The sequence below is a fragment of the Varroa destructor genome, unplaced genomic scaffold (genome assembly GCF_002443255.2).
Source record: "Varroa destructor unplaced genomic scaffold, Vdes_3.0 BEIS01000005.1, whole genome shotgun sequence".
NCBI lineage: Eukaryota > Metazoa > Arthropoda > Arachnida > Mesostigmata > Varroidae > Varroa > Varroa destructor.
In genome coordinates this window covers 12,376,532-12,401,771 of record NW_019211458.1, presented here as the reverse complement: position 1 = coordinate 12,401,771, position 25,240 = coordinate 12,376,532, and the positions used below count along the sequence as shown (strand labels likewise).

Below are 25,240 nucleotides of genomic sequence, written 5' to 3'. Positions count from 1 at the left end.
CCTAGTGTCCCTGTTATAAAAATGAAAAGTCGGTAGGCCACTTCAATAATATATAACTTTTTTCCTCCTGACAAGCTTTATGCGTTTTATGTGTTCAATCTCTGTTAAGAAGTTCCTGTTTGAATGCGACCATAGCTGGGTTATGCTATGTCTATATACTTGCATATATATCTAAGGGATGCCCATTATGTAAATAAATTGGCCCTTAAGACCGACAACAATTATGTGTTTGGAAACAAACCGAATCGTGCCGTATAGACAACGAAACTGTGAAGCATCAAACGAAGTAATAGTGTTTTGTGCTAGAAGTCACCATTTGAAATTACACAAGTGTAAGTTGAACGGTAAAAGCAGCAATGATGGACACGATAGCTTTTAAGTTAAATTCAGGCAAGCGATTGCTTTGAAAATAGTTAGCAATAGGCACTTCCACTTACTACAGTCCTAACAATATGTTGAACATGAGTTGAACGATTTTGATCGAAGTGTGACTGTTGTTGGGCTAGGGAGTACAACGATAAGGACTTACAAGCATCAAGTGCTTGTTCAGGTACATAAACGTTTGGTACTTCTCTCTGGAGTTGCCAATACTGTGCTTTGTAAAATATAAATTTTATTCCAACGGAACTGATGGGAAGATAATGGGCAGGTAAATGAAAACGTATTTTGTTTCATATCGTAGAGAGCAAACTTACTTAGGAAATGTAAGTAAAAATAAAGTGCTATAAGGTTAAAACCGGCTTAAGGTTCCAACAGGGATTAAGAGTCTGCATAATTTTGTCGGGAACTATCCCGTTTTCTGATACCAACCAATCTCCTACTTGGTCTAAGCGTTGGCTAGAGCGATAATTGACTGTATGGTGTATTCGTATGGAAACTTTTTGTCGTTTTTTTCCAACAGTGAGAAACACAACAGCCTAATGTACGATGACGAACGTTTTGAAGCAATGCCTCTACATTGCACTGGGGATATTTACAATGGTTACCGTCTTTATCACAATCTACACAATAGCGAAAACAGTTTCTTATGTAAAAGATGGGCATATGTATCAGCTAATGCGTCAGAAGATCGCTAAATTCGACCGCGGCGAAATTCGGAGAGCAACCTTGGATTACCTAATCGATCAGCCAAACTGTAAAATACCCGACTACCCGTATAATTCGGCGGAAGCCGAACATCATTTAAATCAGGTGCGAGCAAGATTATCAATCACGAAGAGCGATTCATTTTTACTAACTAGAAGGGATCCGATAGATAGGTGATAGTATCAAAATCGGTAATTTATACGAAAAAGGTTTTGGATACTTCACATTTATAAAGTTCGTTTGCGTTTTCTTCTTTTACTCTTAGGAAAAGATGTTTACTGCAAACCGAGATGTTTTTTTCTAAATCCGTCGCGAAATCTTCTGTTGTATAATCTACGTTCAATAGATTTGATTGGTAAATTTGGTGTTTAGAGCCCTATAGAAAGCGTATGAGAAACATCTTAATAACAAACCAATAATGTATTTTAACGCGCGTGTCTCTCTCTCTCTCGCGTTTCTTAGACTTTTTTTTTAGAATAATATAAACAACCAAGTATCTATACGGTGCAATGCTTTAAATCTTATTTTCCGTGTCAAGTTAAACTTGCGAAATTGAGACTCACAAGTTAGTTGAGCTCGAACTTGAACACCTTTAAACGTTAATTAAAACGGGCCTCTCTTAAACGACATTTAGCACTGTGTTATTTATAAACAGATAGAACAAAAATGCCAAAATCTATCTCGACTGCTACCTGGTTTTGCACGTTGCACGCAATGTTTCCTGGCCTGCATGTTGTTTTTTTTGGCACACAAGCGTAGAAGCGTCAAAACAGTGCTGCATTATAGAAGGAAAGATGAATGCTACACAACCCGTGTGAAATAAAGAACCGAAAAATATCTGTGGGAATCCCACTCGTCGTATGAACTACTACATAGGTACTTTATGCTTATTAATATTATCAGCAAGACGAATTTTTTAACCAAGAAGAGGGTCTGCGGTAAGGCCAGGCAGGCAAACCTATTCGATCGGCTTATGCTTTTCGCTGGTCCAAACTATTCAAGCTCAATGTCACGTAATGTTGTTTTCGAAACAAACGTATTATACGTTCCGATTCTTTCTATCTCTGTGCGATTACTTCGTTTATTCCACTGATAATATATTTTACTCTCCACGTGCTCTACCCTTTGAGCCAGATTTTTGTTAAAGGCAAACCCTCGATGCTCGCAGACTTATCTGTTCAGTTGTTTTGTGTCACACCGTCATGGGAGTTATGTTTGTGACAGCTACAGAGACTTGATGTTTGAATCGGTGAAGGGTAGATTCGCAATAGATCGCCGCTCAAAGCCCAATGGATAGTTGTAGCCGAGGCGTTGATGAGGTTCCAGCAGCTATAACATGAAATATATGATTGACATCACGCATGGTGCCAATGAATTACGCTAAATGACTAACGTATGTATACATTATACTGTGCTATGATCATATGTATAATTTTCATTGCTATAACTATCTGTACAGTCTTGTTTGGCCATTAGTTCATTCAGGTCATCCACGTAGACTTAACGTCCAGTGATAGCACTTACTACACACGTCTATGGTGAAAGCTTGATTTAGTCCATCTAAAAAAAACTGTTGTATAGCTTTAAGCTAATCACTATAAACATAATATTTACTTTTATACATTTCAAGTTATCCTTACCGGAAGCTTGCCGTGGGCCTCCATTTCTGTTTGAAAGTGTTATCTTTCCTGACATGGACAGCGCGTGCGTTGTCCTATATGATAGCCCACTTCAGCAATTCTACCCCGGCGTCCAAATGGAGCATCTAAAGTGTACCTACAAGGAAGTCCTTCGTGATACCAACCACGACATCATAGACAGCTATTTCAAGTTAAAATCAGCCGAAGATCTCTCGTTGCCAATCGCCTGCGTGCAGGCAGAATTCATTTGGATTTCCTGCAAAATAGCATTCAACAACAAGACCACCAAGACGTTCACTCAGCCAGTGATGATACCAAAGGTGAAGCCGCTTAAAGTACAAAGAAATCGAGAATGGTCCACGTCAATCAAGTTCGTATCCTCCTGTGATGAAATAGTACAAGTCAGTAATTTAGTTGTAACTGTAGAGCCAATTCAGACATAGAAGGCCAGATGCACGCCTGCATACCATAATTTTACATACATAAATCTTTCTATATCAAAACATGAACAAGAATTGTACTGAGGTATATTTCGTTTCCTCTTTGTTATTAAATATGACATCGTCGCATTACGGTCCAGCGAGTATTAACTATGTTCGTATCAACTTCCTACTCGTAATCGTAGTTCGTCAAGCAAGGGAAAAGCGCAGTTCAACGTTATTGTACTTGGAATCGATGCAATGTCTCGTCTCTCGTTATATAGAACAATGCCCCAAACGGTGAAATGGCTTCACTCTAGACCCAACAGCGTTGTGGAGCTGAAAGGCTACTCAAAAGTGGGTTTGAATTCGGCGCCGAACATATTCGCTCTGTTAACTGGCCGTAACTTCATAGCCGATCTGAAACCGCAGCTCGCAGGCTATTCCAGGTATCTATGATCTAATAACTGTCTAATAAATTATTCATTAATCTAATAAATTCATCGGTAATATTGCTGTATGCATTAAAAACGCACAAACAAGCCTGAAGAAGAAATGTACCAGGTTTTATGTTGTCAGGACAGAAACGCTGAGATCAGGACGTTGAAAAGTTGAAACCTAAATTCATTCCTGATGATAAGTGTAACAGTTTTCCCATTCTTTGCAGATCTTAAAATTCTTTTCATGTACTGAATGCAACAGCGTACGTGCATTATATAGAAAAAAATAATTTTGTGTTTCTAGGTATGTTGATGGTATAACAAGGTTTATTTGGGAAGACGCCGCTGATGCTGGATATCGAACGATGTTCCTCGAAGAGCAAGGCGAATATGGTATATTCGTCTTTCCTGACTTCAAAGGATTCAAGGAAGTGCCTGTCGACTATTGGCCAAAACCTTTCATGTACTCGGTCAATAAAAAAGCCAAAGATATGGGATTTTCCTATCACTGCATAGGGCCGAAGTTGAAAAGTAATCTATACTTGGATTATACCTATAGTATGTTGAAGCTTCATGGACCTCAACGTCCGATGTGGGCATTTACCTGGCTTTCCATATTAAGCCACGGGGGTGCAAAGGGAGGGGTCCCTTTAGACCAGCCAGTCTCGGATTTTTTCACAAAAATTGAAAACGAGGGCATCCTGAATCGATCTGTAATTATTTTCCTCGCGGACCACGGATTTCGGCACGGTTCGTTCCGCGAAACGGAGCAAGGACGCCTGGAAGACAGTTTACCCTTTGGCTTTGTGCTGCTGCCACCATCGCTTGTTAAGCAATACCCGTATATGCTAACTCAACTACAGCTAAACTCACGGCGTCTTGTAACATCATACGACCTCTACGAAGTACTGCGTGATGCCATTAATATCTCGCATTTACAATCGAATCATGTTAAGTCTCATTCGAAGAGTGGAATATCCTTAATTCGTGACTCGGTTCCAATCACACGAACGTGTGGGCAAGCCTGGATTCCCAATGAATATTGTCCGTGCAGCAAACGCGAATTATATAACAATACTAAGCTGGCACATATCATTGGCAATAAGGGCATTATTTTTTTGAACGGTATGTTAAAAAATGCCTCCGTCGACACCGTATCAAATGATACGCACGTCTGTTCGCCGTGGAGTCTTTTAAATGTAACTAGACTAACTTACAGCTCTATGCCGAACCACTTGGAGTTTCTGTTTCAAGTTAATATGATAGCTAAACCCCAAGCAAAGTTCGATATCACAGTAACTATAACCCGTTCTTCATGGATTCTGAATGAGGTACGCAAACGGCCATTTTCTTCACTATCTAATCTTAATGATCGAATATTGCAATATCCTCTCTTTCAAAGCAGAACTGATTTTTCACTTAACATTGTAAAGCGATCTCGGGAAAGTGCTTCATTTAAATCGTTTCTATATTGAAGTGGACGTTAGTCGCGCGTCGTTTACTTCAGTTGGCCACGACTCGTCCCTGAGTTTTGACTTTCTCGCTACCATGCTAAAGGAATAGCTCCGAAAGTTGCAAAAACACATGAGACGCTGTAGAAACTTCATATTTGAACCCCATATGCTGTATGAAATCATTTCGCCATGGATGAGCTTAATCATAAGCAACAAGTCTCTTGATCGTTGACAGCCTCATCTTTTTTGCCCCAATTTGAAATTTTTTTAGTTGTCCCCAAGCTACGCCTTAATCATACCAATTAAACACGGGCAGTGGTGACGGCCTTCAGCATTGTAACAACAGCACGTCCAGGACGTCTCTTCGTCCATAAAGGGCACGAGTATTGTGGGTCTATATCTCGTTGATGCAACAGACCGGAAAGCCAACTACAGACTCAAAGGAACATCACATACAATAATTCACATCAGGGCAGGTATAAACCTGCTATCCGTGGATCCAACGGGTGACCCACATAAACACAGCTATCCTGTAGGCTCCCTCGTAGTAATTTTTTGAGCAAAGGCTGAAAGTGGAATTGAAAACTGTCGTTTGTAGATTGTTGAGACTTGTTTCATCCTGTGTATTGCAGCTTCAGTGGACGAGCATAGTCAGATTCTAGCAGTAAGATTCAGTATAGCAGATTGCCGGTACTCCGGGGAACTTTTTCTCGACCAACCTTACCTTAACGTATTAAATGAGAGTATCAGCAACGAAGATATTAGTCAAAGTTACGCTTATTCTGTGAGGCAAATTAGTTATGCCACTTAATCGCTTCAGTTCCGCCTGCACTAACTTATAACGCGACAGAAATGACGCAGAAAGTTCGCTTTACAGGTAACCCGAATCGACCGTTACGGTGAACTGGCAGCTTGCGCCACCGGGCGGATTCAACAGTATTGCTATTGCATCGAGAAACCTGACAATTCAGGCAATACATCGACTCCGGATTAGGGCAGGAAATATTTTTATTCGCAAGCGTATGCTTAGCGCACTTTAATCATATTATTAGATACTCTGTACATAACACCAGAACTTGATAATATCGAGCCTAATAAAACTTACACATTATTGTAGTCTGGTCAAGCGTTGTGTGAAATGTTTTAAGACATTTGAAGCTTAATTATGAACACAGCAGACTAAAAAGAAACAAGCATTTTAGCTTAAATTTAATTAATTAATTTAATTTAAATTAATTTAAAAAAATTAAAATAACTCGTTAGTTGGTGCTTTATGCGGACTGCCAGACAATATTAACGATGCCTCAGCCAATCCGGTAATACTAATAAAAACTGGGCTATTCAAAACAAGAAACGTTCAGCAATCAAAATAGCCGGCGGACATCTTCGCCCGATCCGCTACTATTTGTCTCGAATACCAAATGGACGGGTTGATTCCACAGAAAGACGAAATAACAACATTCGTTGATTATTTAAGGACTCAGCTCGCCAATATCGAAAAATATCTGCGTCGCTGTAAACCAGTGCATTTTGCAGTTCCGCGCATACGTATGACGGCCTCAATTTCCGAGAAAATTACGTTTCGACATGACGGCTACGTCAACACAGCTAATAATTGTTATTCTTTTCGGCTCATCCAGAGTTCCGTCAGCTTTACTTCATACAATAGATGCTCGATTATACATCTATTAAATTTGCTAGGGATTCGAGCTGCTACACTGAGTTATATATCCATAATATAATATATATATATATGTATCTATAATATATATAGGTACATAGTAATTATACATAGTATCATAAAAGTAGATCCTATTCGTCCGTTAGTTCTATAATAGGTCTGTTCAATCTCAAGAGAGGAAAAATAGGGTTAGGTAGATGGTTTAAAAAAATTAGCTATTACGACAGACGAAATAGGACATCTTCTCTATCGGTAATGACTGTAGTTACTCTAGTTTTTTTTTACTTCGATATACCTTATGCGAATGTTAACACTTTGTGTTTTCACTTTATTACGGTATTAACAGATCTAATAGAAGTTGATTTCAATTGAAAACAGTGTAGATAAAGGGTTCGATAGGTAACCAACAAGCAGCATTACTAGGTACAATATACTGTTTATTAACCCAATTGTATGTTATTAAAATAAACTTTGAACCTTTTCGACTGTCAATAGCCGATAACAACCATGTGAACATAGGTGCATAAGACTCCACCCGAAATCTAGTTTAAAGATGTCCATTTAATATTCCATCCGTCCGGCATCACAGAGATGGATAGCTGTTGATAGCAGGACAAAACGTGTACGTTCTGCGGTGAGATGACTTCCAGTTGTTCCGTGGTAACTCCTCATCTGTTATGCAGCAGAGAGATGTCAATAACATACTACTGCCCCATTCAAACCGATCCAACAATTCACGCGCATGGCGCTGTGTATTGGTGACAGGGGGCAAAAATATCTATCCTGTCACAATATCACTTTGATCACAAAGATGTGCCCTCTTAAGACATACCGATTTCATCTTAAAGTTGTGTACTTCTGTCTAGGTTTATGTAACCTGCGGTTCTTCGCGTTCTACCTTTTATATCGTAGCTAAGGCTTCAGTTTGCAAGAATAACAAACGCCCAGTTCACTGGCGAAACATCTCTCGCAGATATTTTATCTTAATTAATAGTTTATCACCGTATATATAATATTGTTGCTCGAGGTAATATAAGAAATCTCCATTGTGCGTAATGATTCCGTGAAAGAAATACAGTTTCAAATCCTTTCCTATTGACGACGCTAGAAGAACACGGAGGATTGTAGGAAGACGTTCAAGCTATCCGAGTGCTAGCCTATCACGACTGACACAGTGAGCCAATGAAAAAATCAGATTTTCATATAATACAACGCCAGCGTGTATTATTTTATTACACCATAAGATTAATTTTTGCATCATATTGGTTTAAATAATTTAACAATATTTGCATACGTAATTTTTTTACATATTGAATCATTTTGTACTAGATGACACAGAACGAGGTCATTGGCTGGCCATCAATTTCTGCTTATGTTCATCTGACCATTTGGTAACACTCGGATTATCAGTTGATATGCTGTTTCCGGGATAACCTGGAGCGCGGAACGCAATTGCTTCTCGTGATTCCTAACTTTATGTTATGGTTCGGCGATGAGAAACGACGGTTTCGGCATGAGACCAAAGATTAAAGTCTAAAGAACTTTCAACAAAGTTCCTTAGACTATAGTCCTTAGAGGCTCAGGTACCATTGAGTAGATACCACAGGAATAATTGTGCTTTGATTGTTCATGCTCTGCGATGTACTCAACACGGGGAAACGACTTATAGCATGTTAGGCACATAAGCAATTATTTCACCACGTTTTCCTATGGTTAACGAGCGCGGTTTTTTCTGACGCACATCATCAATTTGGGCACCTGTATAAATTTTGAGTGTGAGCATTTAGAAACGCATATATCGCTCTTTAAATGCTAGGCCTAGGTAAGTATGAAATCGCAACCTTGAAACAAACAATTGAACGATTTCAGTTTGGCAATAACTACTAGAGAGTGTGCAGCTATTGAAGTTTACCAAAGCGAAGTCAGATAGAGCTATATAGTAAAGTTAGGCATTGGGAACAGTTTCCATGATAGCTTGTATTTGCTTCCTTGTATTGTACATTGTTATTGCTAATCTTGTGATCTAACGTTGTGATCTAGGTTCAAACCCGGACATAGACAAACTTCATATCGTAGCGGCGATACTGGACGTAAAACCCGAAACATAAAGACACTAGACAGATATCGGCACAGATTATATTATCGAGATATTCAGATAGTGTCGATAAGCCTAAGTCAAATATCTAAATCGTATAAAACTCGGCGGTCTTTTAACATACACAGCAACCGCAGCGTTAAATCGAGTTACTAAAATTCCACACCTCGTTTGCTTGTGTCACAATAAATCAAGTAGCGCCTTAAAAAAATGCGCAGCTTCAACAAATCTTAAATAAAATGTACGCATTTGTTCATGGTATTGTGTTGGCATGGCAAGGTTGAAACGTTGTAGCGCGAAATACGTTTCAGTTTTGAACTTCAATGGATTTAATGAAGGGGACACAAACTTGCGAAGATAGCAACATCACAACTTACGTACCTACACAACATAACTTTGCAGGCTTTACAGGCCATAGTGCCCACCACTTATTTACAACCACATTGTGCGGATACACGAATCAGCTTCTCTTGAAAAACTGAAAACGTTCGTTATAATCGGATTGCATCGCCCGCACATGGCTTAAGATCACAAAGCGAATAAAATATGGCCGTTTACAATAAAAGCGGTAACCAATTCGAGATAGTCATATTTCAGCTACGTCAAATACTTTTCTCTTCCCATACAATAAGCAACTAATAGGGGAGTTCTATGAAAAATACATTTAAATACAATTTCATCAAAATAAATCGGTATTTGACATTCTCCAACAGTTTTTGCACTCGCAAAACCGATGATTTTTGAAAATATTATGAGCATCGCGTTACTAAAAATATTCTTTAAAATTTCTAGTAATTTACTCGGGCCATCTACCGAGCCCAGAATTCACTTTGTGTATATCTACTTCATAAATATGTAGTGCGTTTCATTAATATTTCAAGTTCAAAAAATCTTTACATATATGTAGGTTAAACATTTCAAATTCAATAAATTACCCTATAGACGAACAAGCAGTTTCCGACACTTTTTTAATTATTTTGTAAAAGCTGTTACAGAGGTACATACCATTAAGTTGACATGCTGTCTCGGTCACGTTGTTGAGTCATATTGTTATACAACTGCTACAAATTTGAATCAATTTTTCCCACACGAATGGCTGTATATACTTTCAGATCATATTGTGTATTTTTAACAACACACACACACACACACTACGCTCTGAAAAAGCGGATAGAAACCGTTCTGGAAAAGCAAGCTTAGCGATTTTGATTGTACAATAAAGAAAAGTACTCCATTACCTTTAGGCTCTTTCATGCTGGTTACAACTTTTAAATTGTTTAATTTTGTTCCTTTTCTTAAGCTAGCGAGTTGTAAGCATCCATTGTGAGCGTTGCGTGCTACTTTATTTCATGAAAGAAAACCTTAACTAGAACTTATTTTTTATACTTTATTTAAAGTTCGTTGGTAGCGAAAATAGCAGTGGACGCATTTCACAAATTGTTGGGCATAACACTTCAGCATGTGAACAGTAAATCCCAATCGGTACGCGCCCGAAGCAATCAAGAGTCTGGTATTCCTATACGTGCCGTTCAGAGCCATGATAGCAGGCATAAACTTGTGATACGGGCGTACGTCTTCGATGCTGTAGATATACTGACGTTCGTCCCCCATTGGACTTAAGCGAGTTTGAACGGTAGCCGTGAGAGCTGTTCAGCAGTTACACAAGTCAGCGTTAAACTTATGTCTTAAGTAGTTTTGGACGTTATTTAAAGCTACTTAAACAGCATAGAGCTGTTTATCGCAGTCGAGCACTACTAATTTAAAACGCGCAAAGTATACACCGATAAGGCGAATATTTTTTGGAAATGTCTAGGCTAAGCGATTTTGCCCAGGTAAAATTTGAGTATTCATTTTAATCGTAATTAATTTTTATACTGACACGTCTTCAAATACGCAAACAACTTCTTTATCCTCTTTATATATTTTACTATCGGATATCATATATAGCTTTCAGATCCCACCTAACTTTGACTAGAGAAATACAAAGGATACTATCGTATTTTATGAATGAAGAATGATCACCGGAAGAATTATCCTTCTATAAATATCCTCCCAATAATACTTGGTAATTGCTTAATAAGTTCAATGAAACATCACTCAGTACCATACGTTATCACCGCATCAGTTATGGAGGCCACAAGCCTGCTGTGCGTTCCGCATATAGATACATACATAAGCAGAAAGAACTTTTCGACGCGGGTGCAAAGAAAGGTAGCTGTGGTACGCTGGGAACAACATAGGCTTCTAGCAAAGAAAGGCGCTATCGTTCATCATAGCAACGTTTGGACACGTATCGCAAGTCGAAAATGTCGCGTCTTAATTTTTCGTACTCCAGGCAGGACATTTTTATAGACGCAATATTCATTCGTTGCCCAAAAAAATGGTGCAGGTGCGTTTCATTTAAGCGAAACGATTCTTTTTTGTACAACTTACTAGGCTGTGTGTTCTTTTGCGGTACCTGCAATTGGGTAAAACGGCTAGAGCTGCCGATACCCTTACGTCGTCCTAGCTTGGAGTGAATGACCTAATTTGTCTAAATCTACGATAGAGCATACAGTTCTTGACTTAACGCTTGTGAGCTTTCCACTTTAATTTACCCTGCAACATGGGCTATTTTTGTACGCAGAGATCACTGTCCACGTTGTCTTAAGCCCAACTGAAAGTGGGCTATGAATAAACGTTTCATAGACGGTGTGTCTTGTACAGAAGAACTGGTTGATGTCATGTTATTGGAAGTGAGCGTGCACCTTATCGTTGTTGATTCGGTCTCGGAAGGTATCGTTAGCTTTTACGATGCCTACGGACATCCATTTTATCAATCGATATAGCGAAAAGTGAGGCTTTACGCCATCGTCACGAATGCTCGCTTATCAGCCAGTGGCTACAGGTAGTTCTATGGTTCAATACAGTATCGATTAAATAATGAGGTCAAAAACGGTCTTTCATCTCACAACTGATAGAAGACCATATGCAATGCAGTTGAACTCTGAACTGCGAGAACATTGCAGATTCAAAGTGTATCGCTTCTTATGTATACTATAAGGTTATTCAGCTCGCTCGCTGTAATACATAAATTGTGGCTCGTTTATCGATCCCTTTATTCAATGCAATTTTTTAATGCTCTAATTCATTATAGCTTCGCTATAAATATACGGCTTAGGCAAAAATTTCAATTCTTGGATAAATGATGTGGCAAGATCTTCACCGGTTTTAGTAGTCTATAGTTTGGCTCGTCTGTTGCTATAAGTTGGATATTTTTTTTCTATAGCCTAACCATGATAGGATACAGTTATTTGATTCGGGGATTATTGTACAGGAGAGACTGAATCAGCCTAAAACTTTTCGAGGAAGCAAGTGGTTTAGATTATGCTTGTAGCCGATATAAAAATAGCCTGGTTAGCAAACAGTGATAGGTACGGTTCGTCCATGAAGCACCGGCATTTCATGCGCATCTGCAGGATCAAACATGGCGCCGATGTCTATATAGTTATTAATCTGTTTATATAGACGAAACCCTCTGCCTGCTTTTGCCAGATCAGAATATTTATATCTTAATTTGCTGCCATTTCCCAAATAAATAATTCCTGTTTCATGTGTAGTACTACCATTGAACGTTGCCTCTGTCCACTGACTTCTAACTCGTAACAAAATGTGTTGAAATTGAAATTTTCAGGCATCGTAACATACACTAGAGTGCATATAATTATTTTAAAATTTAAAAAAGGCAGAACTATTAACTACATTATTTATACTATGTATTAGGAAAGAATAACTCACACTATTTACCGAATGTCTTTTAAGCGATTTGTGGCTTCATAGTACAAATCACACTTGCTCACGGCATCGACATAATTTCGTATTTGCCACTTAATTAACCAATACAAAGTAAATTTTTCAACTTCGAAATCAAAAGGTGTTCGTAGTATGACAGTCTAAAAAATAAAAAAAATACTACATTTACAAGTTACATCGATCACAAATGAAAGCAAAGGCGGAACCACAGTCGAAATGATGGGATGAGATCCATTATGTAAGACCATTGTGAACGATCTTCAATTATTAAAGGAATCATTTCTATAGTAGACGTGCGAAGCCTCCCGACGCTTCGAACTCGATAGGTGATGGCTTCCGTTGGGCACACTGTTGTTTACAGGATTAGGATTTGAATAGGTTCCTGAAAAACATTACAAACCCAAGCTACGTCATACTAATAATTTAATTCATATCTGATTTGCGGTTATGTTAGCAAAGTTATCTCCAAAGTTAGCAAAACATGAGTTTTAGACCTACGTCAAATAATGAGGTAGTACTTTACTTGCCCTATAATTATTTGAGACAGCATAATGTCATTATTGCATCTTAACTGATTGAAAGCGCTGATTGTAAGGCAGAATAGAAATATTGCAGGACATACCGTACTTCGCACTAAGCCTTTTCTCAGTCACGATTGACTGAAAAGATACTATTATTTTTCCTACCCTGACAATACTGTCCGCAGCTAGGTACATCATTGCCATATATGCTCTTTCTGATAATTACGTCATTTCGCGATCAGACTTTCGACTAGCGAGACCAGACGTTTGGGATTATCGTTCAGTTCAAGGTAACCATGACCTTGTCTGTATCCTAAACACGAAAGAAAAGCTATGATAATTGCAATTTTTCTCATTTTGCCATTATTTTGTGTCATTTGTCTATTAGCCCTGGCAAAGGGTAGAACTACCGTTTTAGCCGTTGTGTTTGTCTCAGTTAGAGTGCTGCGTCGCGGGGCAAAAAGTGATTATTGCCCGCCGCGAGCTACATGTCCGCGACGTTGGTCAGCATGTTACGTCGCAACGTGTAGTTTGTTTACCGTTCGATTTTTCTTCATTTTATACACTTCAGTAAGTTATTCCGTCCAATAATGCAACGATACCACATAGCACGACACTATACAATAATTGAAAATCACTTTTGTTCAGCACCAGCGCGTAATTCTCTCACGTTCGATCATGTGATACAAAGCCATTCTAACTGGCCTAATAATAACTTTACATCTTTTTAACCGTCATCACCTCACGTGAATCGCGGATACGAGTCCTGAATAATATGGATGGATATATACATATATATAGAAAAATCGCAAAATGTAATTTATTTTAATCTATAGCCGAACTTTGTTTTGCTTTCTTGATAATTAAAGCCAATTCGAAATAAAAGTGATGGACTGGACGTGCCCTTGATTGGACTCATACTACGATTATGATTGTTGCCTGCCATCGGGAAACGTACTTATCAAGTGCTTTACTCTTAATCATCTTGATTTTAACCCATCGAGCAAAATTGTTATTATATTAGAAATCGAACGTCTCTACTCTCTTTATATAATAATACCAACCTGCGCCAACTCTCGTATGGGATCGACTAGATCGGTACGATTCAATGGAAGAATTAGTTTACAACCTTCTAGTTACATTAACTGGGGGCCTATGCAAGATGCAATGGAATGGATCAAGTCAAATTTCCAGCGATCCCATCTGATTTAGCCTAATATATTTACTACTAATAATCATTTTTCGTTTTCATTTTTTTGTGGATTTTATAAGTTGAAACACTATAAATGCGTTAAGGTATTTTTGACGCCCACAATAGTTCAATTCAAAGTTTGTTACGCTAAGTTTACCTATCGTAAACCTAATAAAAGACTTAAACAACATATATATATATTATATAAAGTCACAAATTGAGACCTTATCAAACGCGACCGTACTTACGTGCAGAACGAATACTTTCATTCTTCTGCGGCTTAGTTAACTACCAAGGCATCGCCGGAAATGTCTGGCATACCATTCCATATATTTCTTTAGCAAATTGAATGCACGGTTATGTATGCGTGATGTACGTATGCGGCTGATTACGTTGAGATGATTTTTTTTTTTTGCGAAATACTTCGAAATTTGAAATGGATATGATTGATCACAATGTCGTCTTAGACTGTATCGTATGCTCGACGGCTCGCAAACGGATAAAGCTTTTATAAGCTATTTTTTCACTCAAACTCTCTCCTAAACCTGCATGACGAGTTTATAGGTAGGTTTATAATACAGTCAATACGCAACAAGTAGTATCAAGTCGAAATGTGGAACTCAAACATCACAAAAACTGAGACGGGGGTAAGGCAGATCCTTTGGACCAAGGCGTGTTCAGAGATGCTATAATTTAAGAACTTTCTTGTACTCTATGTAATTAAATGTTTTCCAGTAATAAACGATATTATTAGTTAGCTTTATGGTTCTATACAAAATGGTAACGTGCATGTGAAAAGAATTGCCTTTTGTTAGCATGAATATGACCGGAGATTTAAATTGCAGGCACGTTTCTATAGTCAAGTTCCGTTTTGAAGTCCACTTGCAGCTACAAATCTGGTACAAAAAAAATGTCTTTTACGTATTTGAAAAGCTTTGGTGTAAGATGTCAACAGAAGATATACTAAAACATCAGCTCACATATGATAGGTGGTTTAAAACCAATGAAGTTTAAATTAGTTATTATTAAATTAGAGGAGCTTGAAAATTGTGTTTTTGATAAACACATAACAATATTAGAAGGCGTATTTTTATAGTTGTTGCTATTTGTAACCAGTTGAAAGTCATAGTATAACTGAGTAAGCTGCTTCGAATGACTGAATTTGCTTACTTAGACGGTTACTATTGTAAAAACGGGCATCGAGAACGGAGTTAAATTCGGAGGATGAATGTTAGTAATTGATGTTAAAAGATATACTAAGAAGAAAATAAGATCGAATCAAAAGGGTTAATTTAGCTTTCTGACATTTGGGCCACTAGGCATCATTATGTAAAACGGCCTTATACAGTCTGTCTATGCATTAACAATGCAATTACCATTACTCGTGATTGTCAACTTCTCAATGGTTCCGCAGTTCGTGTTGACGTTACAAATGTGAAAACAATCGCTGTTGATCCCATCCAATCATATTTGAAATGCAGAAGCTACCAATTGAGTTTCCCGAGTTCCGCGGCAAAGAACGTCCCGTAACCCGAAACAACGTCGGCATATTAGAACCGCCATTATCACAGCATAAATTATACAGCCTCGAATTTCAGCCTAATATCGCTTTCGTAGTGAGACAGCTAAACGTACCTGTAACTAACGTTGCAATTTCTCTACAACGAAAAGGAGTCGACAGTGGCCGAACTGCTTACAAATAGCACCTGTGTGGGTTTTCCTAAACAGGCCCGTCCTTTCGTTCCCTTCTCGCCTTCCATGCGGAGCCTGGCGGCTGGAGTGGAGCAAATTCTGCTAGGTTTTTGCTCAGCCTCTCTGTTGCATGCTGCTACGACGGATGCTTCATGTTCGTCGGAGGCCGAGAGGAGGAGAGCCTTTTTCTATCATCTGCTGGATCACGCCTTTTGTTCCAAAGCCGTCTATGGATAGGTAGGCTCGCCGATAGCATACGTACATATGTGTACAGTGGGCTATGGAAATAGCTTGTTGTTAATACGTGTTTGCTGTGAACTTCCATCAAGCAGCGTACCAGTAACCAGCATTTTGCTTTTTTGGTCCCATTCTAATTGTGACTCCCTCATATTCGAAGGAAACGGTTGATTGTGTTTTTCGCAAGAGTTAACTCGGATAGAACGTTTTTGGGTTGCGCTATCTGATCAACCTAATTTGCTGCCTGTAGGGACGAATCTGATGATACATTAGAGTCATATGCTACCCTCTAATTAGTGGATACGGAGATCTAATCGTTCATATTATATTACATATGGTATATACGTGGGAGATACTGTCGTGTCGTGAAATATAATTCGATGCCGAAATAATATTTATTATCTCTTTATTCAGTACTTTTAAACTGTACGGATGAGCACAAAGGCATATTCGTTCCTACTCGAATAGCGAACTTGCCTTTCCTACGTAATCTATGCCATAAAAACTAACCATTACCGTTCATTGTAATAATATAATCAGAATCATGATGTTATACTTTGTTTTTTTGCTTAGAATTTGCGGCCGACCTCGTTCGGACAGGCCGTGAAAATAAGTTCCAGCATCGAGCGGGTGGAAATCTTACATTCGGTCTTGACTTATTCTAAATTCTGAAGAACAATGATGCTCGATTACGATGAGAACTGTTTCTACGAGGAGGACAAAATGTAAGTGCCTTCATCTTGCACTTCGTTTTATCACCTCTAGTTTTGTATCCCTCGTAGCTGTATTACCTCGTGTTTGTGTATTTACAAGCCAACTAACTTTTTCTCTAACTTGGAAAATTGCGCCTAAATTCAGAGACGCATTTGTCTGACCTAGTCACCTTCTGGATCCTGTGTGTCTATGTTACTGTCTGTGAGTTACAAGTTTTTTAAGTGAGTTATAACATACATGCGCAAATGCGATATAATTTCATTTAGTCTTGCCGGACCGTTGAATTTCCCTACCTAGAAAAATCAGATGTGCTTGTGCTACCATTCAAGGATTAGTGCTTCTTTGCAAAGTTAGACTAACAAGAATTTTTTCCAGCTGTTGTTTTCCTGAAAAGTTACACGCAGGCCTTCCATGACCTCGAACCGTGAACGAATAATTGCATCTGAAGTGGAGTGCCATTTGAGAATGTGAAAAGTTAGGGAGTCTGTTATAGCCTTGTTTTGTATTTATAGAGTGCATGCACCCAATCTAGTTCACTAACCTTATATATGTATATAAGGTCAGTAAACTGTGGTATGGAAGCGTGCAACTTGTACAAGATGTGTTATGTTTTTATATTATTATATATGACTTCACAAGTATGGAATTCTTTTAACGCGAGAAGGCCAATATATTTCATGCAATATTTACCGCTTCGCCCGGTTCCTTCTATGTAACGCTAAAGGAACTGCTATGGTAAATCGATAATTCTAAGATACTTAATCTTAAGATTTGAATGCTACTGCTATTTTGGCACAGTACCGATTGGTAAGTGGTCATTACCAACAAGTATTAGGAAGAACGCGTGCTTGCTCTCATTATGCTTGCCAGAGTTAGTGGCTTACACATGCTCACAACGCTACAATGGTGGGCCTAAGTTTGCTAATTATCTATAATATATTAATTATCAATTACCATGAAAGTCTCTTCTAGTTACCTATCAGCGGCAAGCAATTAATCTCATATGAAAGAGTAGCGGAAACGCTGCATTTAAGCATCCATTTATGTAGTCACCCCAGCAACGATTGTGTTAGAGCTGGGGGGTCTCACAGCTATGCAAACCTAATGTTTATGTTACCGCTCTCTTTAGATGACTGACCCATCTTTGAGGCGCGTTCATTATATTTATTCGATTCTATTTATTTATTTAACATTTTATTATTATTACACGTCGCAAATCTTGCTGATTTTTTCAAGCTAATCTGCTGCAAATAGGCCATCATTACGGCAGTGTTTATGCGGGAAATGGTGGCCTATGGGCCTTCAGCATTAAATCCAATGGTGTGCGGCCGTATGAAATAGATCTTTTCGTTTCTCTAAATAAGAAATTTGTCAGTATTCGTGATTGTGTTTTAAATATTAGCTTTCACTTAATTCGCTTTTATCTAAAAATACGGCGTTAATTCACTTCGACACAAACCTCCTGCCGATTGCTGGGTTGTCAGGGAGATTAGCTCGACATTATGTTAGCAATGTCATTGCAATCATAGCAATGTCATAAAATCAACGAGGGAAGTATATGCAGATGGCTGCAGAATCTCTCGCAGTATTTCTATTTGTATCTTTACTATTTTGAGTATTTGTGACAAACAACTATAATCTAAGAAAGCTTAGTTACGATCAGCAGATTAAGTGCGACGTTTCTGTCGATTGAAGTGTTCTAAGGACGAGCGACCTCATATCTCGCTTCATGTTCGTTGGCAACTATTATAGACGCCTTTCAGTTTGTAACATAGTAGCACGAACTAGCAGATGTTTTTTTCGTTGCGTTGAATACACGTAGATTATAATCGAAGAGAAGCCTTACGAATCTTTGGCGCCGCCGTTTCTAGCCTAGACAATGTTTATCGTACTGCCATTTACTCACTTACTTTTGCTGAGAATATTCTGTTTTTGGCGAACGTCAAAGAATGACTTTTGTTTTCAAGTATTTTATATGTTAAGCCACTGTACTGATCACAAGACATCAACCTGCTGATAGATTTTACGGCTATATCTACTAAAAAGTTTACATAAATAGATTGTGTTCTCGACAAAGCCAAGCAGTGTTTTCATACGCCGTTCATATTGCTTTCTACACGCAGTTCTTGAGTTTTTCGACATGTATATGGTACATGTAGGGTTAATAGGGTTGCAACTACGTGTGTTGTCCTGAGTGCCAATGTACTGCTTGGTTTCACATTGTGTGTTTGCCTCATGATGCTTCTCTCGTATCTCCTTTCTCTCGTATGAATTATGTTTGCTTATATTCATATGAATTGTTCTGTTTTTGTATTTATTTTCATCATTGCTGACCTTTGATTTTGTATTATTTGTTTGCTTGTTTCCTGTGTTTGAAATATGCCTGTATATTTGGTATTCTATGATCTCGCGGGCAGCCCTCGTCTTCATAAGGAGTTAAGTTAAGGAGCTGAACGATGATTACGTCAACCTACCGATTCCAGTTGCTGCCGCCCGTCGATAGCGGACCTCAGAGGACGATTATGTTTGAAGACCCAATGTATACACTATTAATAACTGCACTTTCCTTCTCTTTAGACATACGATCTATTAACGTGCTGTTTCGCATGCTAATCTAGACACTAGGCTAGAACTACTGTAGCCTGAAATATGTATTTTCATATAGACTAGTTCGGTATTTAGCTTTGTTTTTTTCTTTTTTAATTTTTTCTCTTAAATATCTAAAAAAATATTGTGTTTTTAGTTTATAAAAAATAATGGGTTTTAGATGAAATTTTGTGGGTAACTTGTGGGTACGCAGCTCTTACGTTAGAGCGGCGGTGCCGGACATGTTTGAGTTTACGAGATTTTAAATTCCATGCGAAATTTACGAAGTCTGCGCCGGAATACTTGGTATTTAATGGCCATTATATTCTATTGCAGGCTGATGTTAGATGCTTTTGTGAAACGCTTCTGCATATTGGTTTTAGTTGTATAAGATAGCTGAATATGAAAACAACGGCTAATGTATTTCACGAGGCCAAGTATTACAAAGTGTTTTTTGGCTCACATGAAAACCCCAAAGGGCGAAGAAATTGTCTAGTGAATCATATAAAAGATTTTGTCTGCGTGCGGAAAAGCCTAGGTCATGAACTAGGGCGCAATCGCGATAACAATAGAAGAGCATAAGAACATATCGGTTAAGCCCAGGAGAACTAGTCTTTGACTTTCCATAAAGTCAAAGACTAGTTCTCTTCAAAGACCCATAAATACAAAACCAGCAGTATGCGTTCAAGTAAGTGAAGGCTGCGGTTCACGTCAGTGGGTCAATTAACGGTCGAAAGAAACCAAATGGGCCTAACTCAAGGCAACATGAAGGCGATAAAATGTTCAATGTTGTTGGAAAGATTTGTTGTTTCGTTGAAAGTGGGAGAATTTATGAAACATCTGTAATAAAGTTGTTTTCAGGCATTTTGCTACCAGAAAAAAAGCTGGGGCCTTCTTGTTCCACTATTCATATGATGTACCGTAATTATTATTGCAACATACTTACATTGGTTTTATCGTAAGGACTTCATAGTGCACGCCTTAGTGGATTATTCGAGTGGATGGTGTTTCCACATCGTCTAAACGTAGTAGGCTTTGTGTTTGCTTGGTTTATAGCGATCAGTTGATTGTGTAGTTGCAATTTTATAGACATGCGATACTGCCCAGCGGGCTTTTTAGTGGGCCTCAGGTTAAATAAGTTAACGTATTGCGTATTATACTAAAACAAGTGTAAAAGCTTAAATTGAAAAAACATGTATAAAGTATTTCTATGTACAGTTAGGACTATTGGCAATTAACTTTACAACGACAGAAAATTAGTATTTCGGTTAGCTCTACTTTGGCTGCTTCTCGTCTTATTACAGGGGGATGACAGTAACGTCAGGATCGGTGACGTTGAAAAAAGATGACAACAATCTCATCGGGATCTCAATTGGAGGCGGAGCTCCTCTTTGCCCCTGTATCTATGTTGTGCAAGTATTTGATAATACGCCTGCTGCCAAGGAAGGCACTTTGCAAAGTGGCGATGAAATCGTTGCTGTATCGGGGAAGAGTACGAAAAGCAAGACGAAGGTAACTATCTATCTTAGATACATCGCTCTACTTGGGCCTTTGCGTTCACACACAGGCCAACCGTCTGGTCTGGACAGAGAGAACACTGCTGAATGAATAGGAGCATTGTAATTGATTTGAGAAAATCAACTGACGGCAGCTTCAGTGGTCTAGTTACCTGTCAAGGGAAGCGTACCTGATCAGGCAGCAAAACCGAACACGTTGATTAACAATTCGTTGTTTCACTAACGACAATGAATTTTACCGGTAGGTGGAGGTCGCCAAGATGATCCAGTCGGTAAAGTCAGAGGTCACAATCAACTACAATAAACTGCACGCTGATCCAAAGCAAGGGAAAACGCTTGATATTGTCCTGAAGAAAGTCAAACATCGGATTGTTGATAATATGAATTCATCCACAGCGGATGCTCTCGGCTTAAGCAGGGCGATCCTCTGTAACGGTATTCTACCTTCTGATAATACCGTTTTAGTACGAATACTAGAACGTATGAACGCTATACATTTATTATTTGTTCACGGATTGAATTGTACGCTCAATAGCTACTAATTAAAAATACTACTAGGCATTAAGTAAGCGTTGTATATATTTCGATCACTTGCAGATAGCCTAGTGAAGAAAATGGATGAGCTTTCCCGTAACGAATGTATTTATCGAGGTCTAATGGAACATACACATCGAACGTTAAAAGCGTTTTTTGAACTCTGTCATGTGTACAAGCAGTTCGGCGATGTGTTCGCAGAAATTGGTGTTCGAGAGCCCCAACCGCGTGCGTCAGAAGCATTTACCGAGTTTGGCGAGGCGCATCGCTCCATTGAAAAGCACGGAATAAGGTTGTTGAAAACGGTACGACCAATGCTTTCTGATCTACACACGTATTTGCATAAAGCTGTACCAGACACCAAACTTACGGTGAAAAAGTACGCCGATGCTAAATTCGAGTATTTATCGTACTGCCTTAAAGTTAAAGAGATGGACGATGAGGAGTACGCATATCAGGTAATTGTTACAATATATAGTTTTATGAAACTAAAATATTCTATTAGAGAAAGCAAATTTAATCTTAAATAAAGATTAAATTAAATTTTTAAAACGAACCGACTAATATTAAGTGCTAAAATACTTCTATAAATCAAAAAATACCTAGTTCAACTAACAGCTATCTACAGAGGACGCCTTCCATACACCAACGTTGCCAATATTATTCTCACGACATACGTCCATCGTCTATTCACGCTGGCGTGTGCAGGCCAGCTTACTGAAGTTAGTCTTGTTAAAAATTATTTTTATTTTCATATAAATATATAATGTAACCTTTAAATATATATGAAGAGAAATAAATAAATATAAAAATTATTTTGAAAAAAATCTTCGTCGGATCGCAGGCACTGCAGGAACCGCTTTATCGTGTGGAGACGGGTAATTATGAATACCGGTTAATCTTGCGGTGTCGACAAGAGGCAAGAGTTCAGTTTGCCAAATTGCGAGCTGACGTTCTTGTAAAGTTGGAACTTCTCGACCAAAAACACGTGCAAGATATTGTCTTCCAGCTACAAAGATTAGTGTCTGCATTAGCCCAGTATCACACAGATTGCTGTGACGCTCTGAACGGCACGACGATATTTCCCATAGAGGTTGATCTTAGTAAGAGCACCTTCCACTATCAGGACTCCAGCCAACCCAGTCCCTATCAGGTAAACCCACTTCATTTCCGTAGCTTTTGTTTGTAGTTTATTCTGTAGTTGAAAAGTTACTGACTTCAGCAAGACAAGTTTGTCTAGCTCCCAAACATGGGAAGACCTCTACGTTCAAGCTTCAATTAGCTTTCTAGTTATTGTCAACATGTTCCAAAGATGACGTTAAAGTGAACTTGAATTCATGTCTGAAAATAAGTCAGCAATTAAGAGCGGTCAGATTTTCGAATGCGATATTATAAACCCACGGGAAAACCAAACTAGAAACGAAGAAATACATACTATTCATGCCTCTCTATGACGCACAGTACTCAGACGCACGCTATGTTGTGCACTAATCAAGCGAAGATATCCTTTTCGAAACAAATACACTTTATTTCTTAGCCACGGACGGTACATACTCAGCTCTTCATGTTGTTTCAGATATTATACCCATTTACCTATTAATTTCTTTTCTCTTCTGCACAGTTGAGAAAGTAGATGAATTTATGCGTATCGTGCAAAATTGTCATATGGACCAAAGCTTCCCAAAATGCTCTGCGAGTAATCACATATGACATCTATAATCTATTATTGGAATATATTTGGCTGGTTGCTGTTGGGAACGTAATAGTGAAGCTCATAGCTCAAGTGCAACTGCACTCAGAGAAAACCTTCAGCTCGATATTGAATATCATAGTGAAGCAACAAAAAAACGAATATAAATCTATATTAGGTGAACAGAAAGTGGTGTGTCTACGCGATGTGGAGTATGCTTGAACTGTGTTATTGTGCAGGTCGCTTGATAACAGATTTCATTGAGAAATCCAAAACGCGTAGGCCAAAAGGAAGTTACAATGTAAAAGTTTTTTCAAAAAAATCGGTAAAATCAGAGGCAGTCGCAAGTTTTTTTTCGTCATCCAGCGAAAAGCAGTTGAAGCAAATTAGGGGGAAACCCTACTTATCTCGTTCATTCGTGTTACAGGATGGAGAAGAAGGCAGCGAAAGTGTTGATGAGAAATTAGCCGATGATAACGACGTCGATATACCACGAGACGCTTCATTGTCCATTGAAACCAGTGATGGGCAATCACGGACACCATCATGCAACTCACATAGTGTCCAGTCGTTCAATCCACCTACATCAGGTGACCAGATTATTGATACGCTAGCGTCACTTAATCAGGAGTTCGCCGAGCTCGGACGGGTCGAACTTGGTGCTAATGCCGGCATGAGCTCCACACTCGGAGACCTCACTGCTCTCGGCAGCGAAGTTGGCCTGGATAATCAGCATAAGCTAGACCTTTTCTCGGTCCTCCAGAGTGGAATGTCGATAGCTCCTACACAGACCAATGGTTCTAATATTGCGCACCCCACAACTACAATGGGTCCACACCCGGCCGAGTTGCCAAAACAGCCACTTTTAGATCTATTGGACTAAATGTTAGTGTATGCGAAAGGAATCTGTATAGGGGAGAGTGAATATGGTTAACTAGCGAATTATATAACTTTTTAACTTTGTGACAGTTATAAACTTATCACCAATAACATAAAGTTATGTCATTTTGCGGCGGCACATATTAAAAGAAAATAAATACAAATATTTATTGGACAAGAAAAATAATAAAGGGCTAGAAATGAGAAGAGAAATATATATCGTCACAAAATTATTATTGTTGATAAATAAACATAATTTCGTCAAAGATACTTCGTAATCTCTATAATAATGACGCGAACACAACCATGTTAGTAACGCATTTTTTCAGAAAATAATTTTCATATAACGTGTACCTTGTATATAGACTGAACTGTGGCACCAGCTCCCAATTTTCCTAACGAAATCGTCTCAGATATTAAGAGGTACATCGTTCTTCGTTCAGAACTGCTGCATATTCTATGCTTTATGAATATAATCAATATTAAAGGCTGCGTCCTAACATTGCTTCTTAATAAATAAGCAATGCCAACCCGAACAGATCACTACCATTTGGACCAAAAGGAACTTCCGTGTAATTATTATTTTTTATACGCAATTCTTTTTGTCATTGAATCGTTGGGGCATGTTGTTTTGTAGCATTAGGTCAAAATAGTTATATAATACCATCCTCTATTTTTGTAAATAAGGTAGTTAATTTTTTAGGTGTATTTTAATATATAATCAGTTTTGGATTGGGTCTATTCCCTATAACTGATTGGTTAATACATCGACTTCGGTAATTCATATCATTAATTTAAAGCTTCAAATTTCGCGACGAACATATCTTCACCCGTTGAAATTAACGAGAATCGTTCGAATGCAAACGTTTCTCTATCTTTCAATGCCTATAACAACGTAAATGTTTACTGAAAAGTACGTTTTTCAAAAAAAAAAAAGAGTACTTGAGCTTAAAGGCGAAACCAGAGAGCTAACGGAAAAATTGAAAAATGTTTTTTTTTTGTATAACTGCTTTGCAAAAAAAAAGAACTATAAAGGGAGTCAAAGAAGTCAACTCTTCCTAATCGTTAACA

The 25,240-nt window shown here is 38.4% G+C and overlaps 2 protein-coding genes and 1 long non-coding RNA gene across 13 annotated transcripts; 2 read left to right on the top strand and 1 right to left on the bottom strand.

The window, feature by feature from the left end:
• Window positions 1–207: 207 nt before the first annotated feature.
• On the top strand, window positions 208–6,155 carry LOC111251069 (uncharacterized). 4 transcript variants are annotated; one of them, XR_002673615.2, is made up of 7 exons: window positions 208–332; window positions 902–1,191; window positions 2,717–3,096; window positions 3,352–3,594; window positions 3,890–4,916; window positions 5,311–5,515; window positions 5,917–6,045. XR_002673615.2 is itself a non-coding variant. In XM_022807315.2 (6 exons), the coding sequence occupies exons 2-6, from the start codon at window positions 928–930 to the stop codon at window positions 6,031–6,033; spliced, it is 2,031 nt and encodes a 676-aa protein (XP_022663050.1). In that variant the 5' UTR covers window positions 208–332; window positions 902–927; the 3' UTR covers window positions 6,034–6,155. The 4 variants fall into 4 exon arrangements, 3 of the variants coding, with proteins under 3 accessions (XP_022663050.1, XP_022663051.1, XP_022663052.1); XM_022807315.2 differs by lacking the exon at window positions 5,311–5,515 and having other exon boundaries at window positions 5,917–6,155; XM_022807316.2 differs by lacking the exons at window positions 208–332; window positions 5,311–5,515 and adding an exon at window positions 368–550 and having other exon boundaries at window positions 5,917–6,155.
• Window positions 6,156–7,150: 995 nt separating this feature from the next.
• LOC111251568 (uncharacterized) lies at window positions 7,151–16,109 on the bottom strand. 4 transcript variants are annotated; one of them, XR_015328673.1, is made up of 4 exons: window positions 15,956–16,092; window positions 12,593–12,989; window positions 9,821–10,461; window positions 7,151–8,478 (listed from the first exon to the last, which is right to left on the bottom strand). It is a non-coding gene; the product is annotated as an uncharacterized LOC111251568 (long non-coding RNA). The 4 variants fall into 4 exon arrangements; XR_015328672.1 differs by lacking the exon at window positions 7,151–8,478 and having other exon boundaries at window positions 10,183–10,461; window positions 12,602–12,989; window positions 15,956–16,109; XR_002673855.2 differs by lacking the exon at window positions 7,151–8,478 and having other exon boundaries at window positions 10,183–10,461; window positions 12,777–12,989; window positions 15,956–16,107.
• On the top strand, window positions 16,104–24,734 carry PICK1 (protein interacting with PRKCA 1). Of its 5 annotated transcripts, none has more exons than XM_022808242.2 (7): window positions 16,104–16,249; window positions 16,823–16,974; window positions 20,854–21,061; window positions 21,312–21,501; window positions 21,664–22,058; window positions 22,445–22,753; window positions 23,718–24,734. In XM_022808242.2, exons 2-7 carry the CDS (start codon window positions 16,928–16,930, stop codon window positions 24,171–24,173), a joined length of 1,605 nt encoding a protein of 534 aa, XP_022663977.1. In that variant the 5' UTR covers window positions 16,104–16,249; window positions 16,823–16,927; the 3' UTR covers window positions 24,174–24,734. The 5 variants fall into 5 exon arrangements, with proteins under 5 accessions (XP_022663977.1, XP_086846599.1, XP_086846598.1 ...); XM_086990473.1 differs by lacking the exon at window positions 16,104–16,249 and adding an exon at window positions 16,257–16,351; XM_086990472.1 differs by lacking the exon at window positions 16,104–16,249 and adding an exon at window positions 16,358–16,495.
• Window positions 24,735–25,240: the final 506 nt, after the last annotated feature.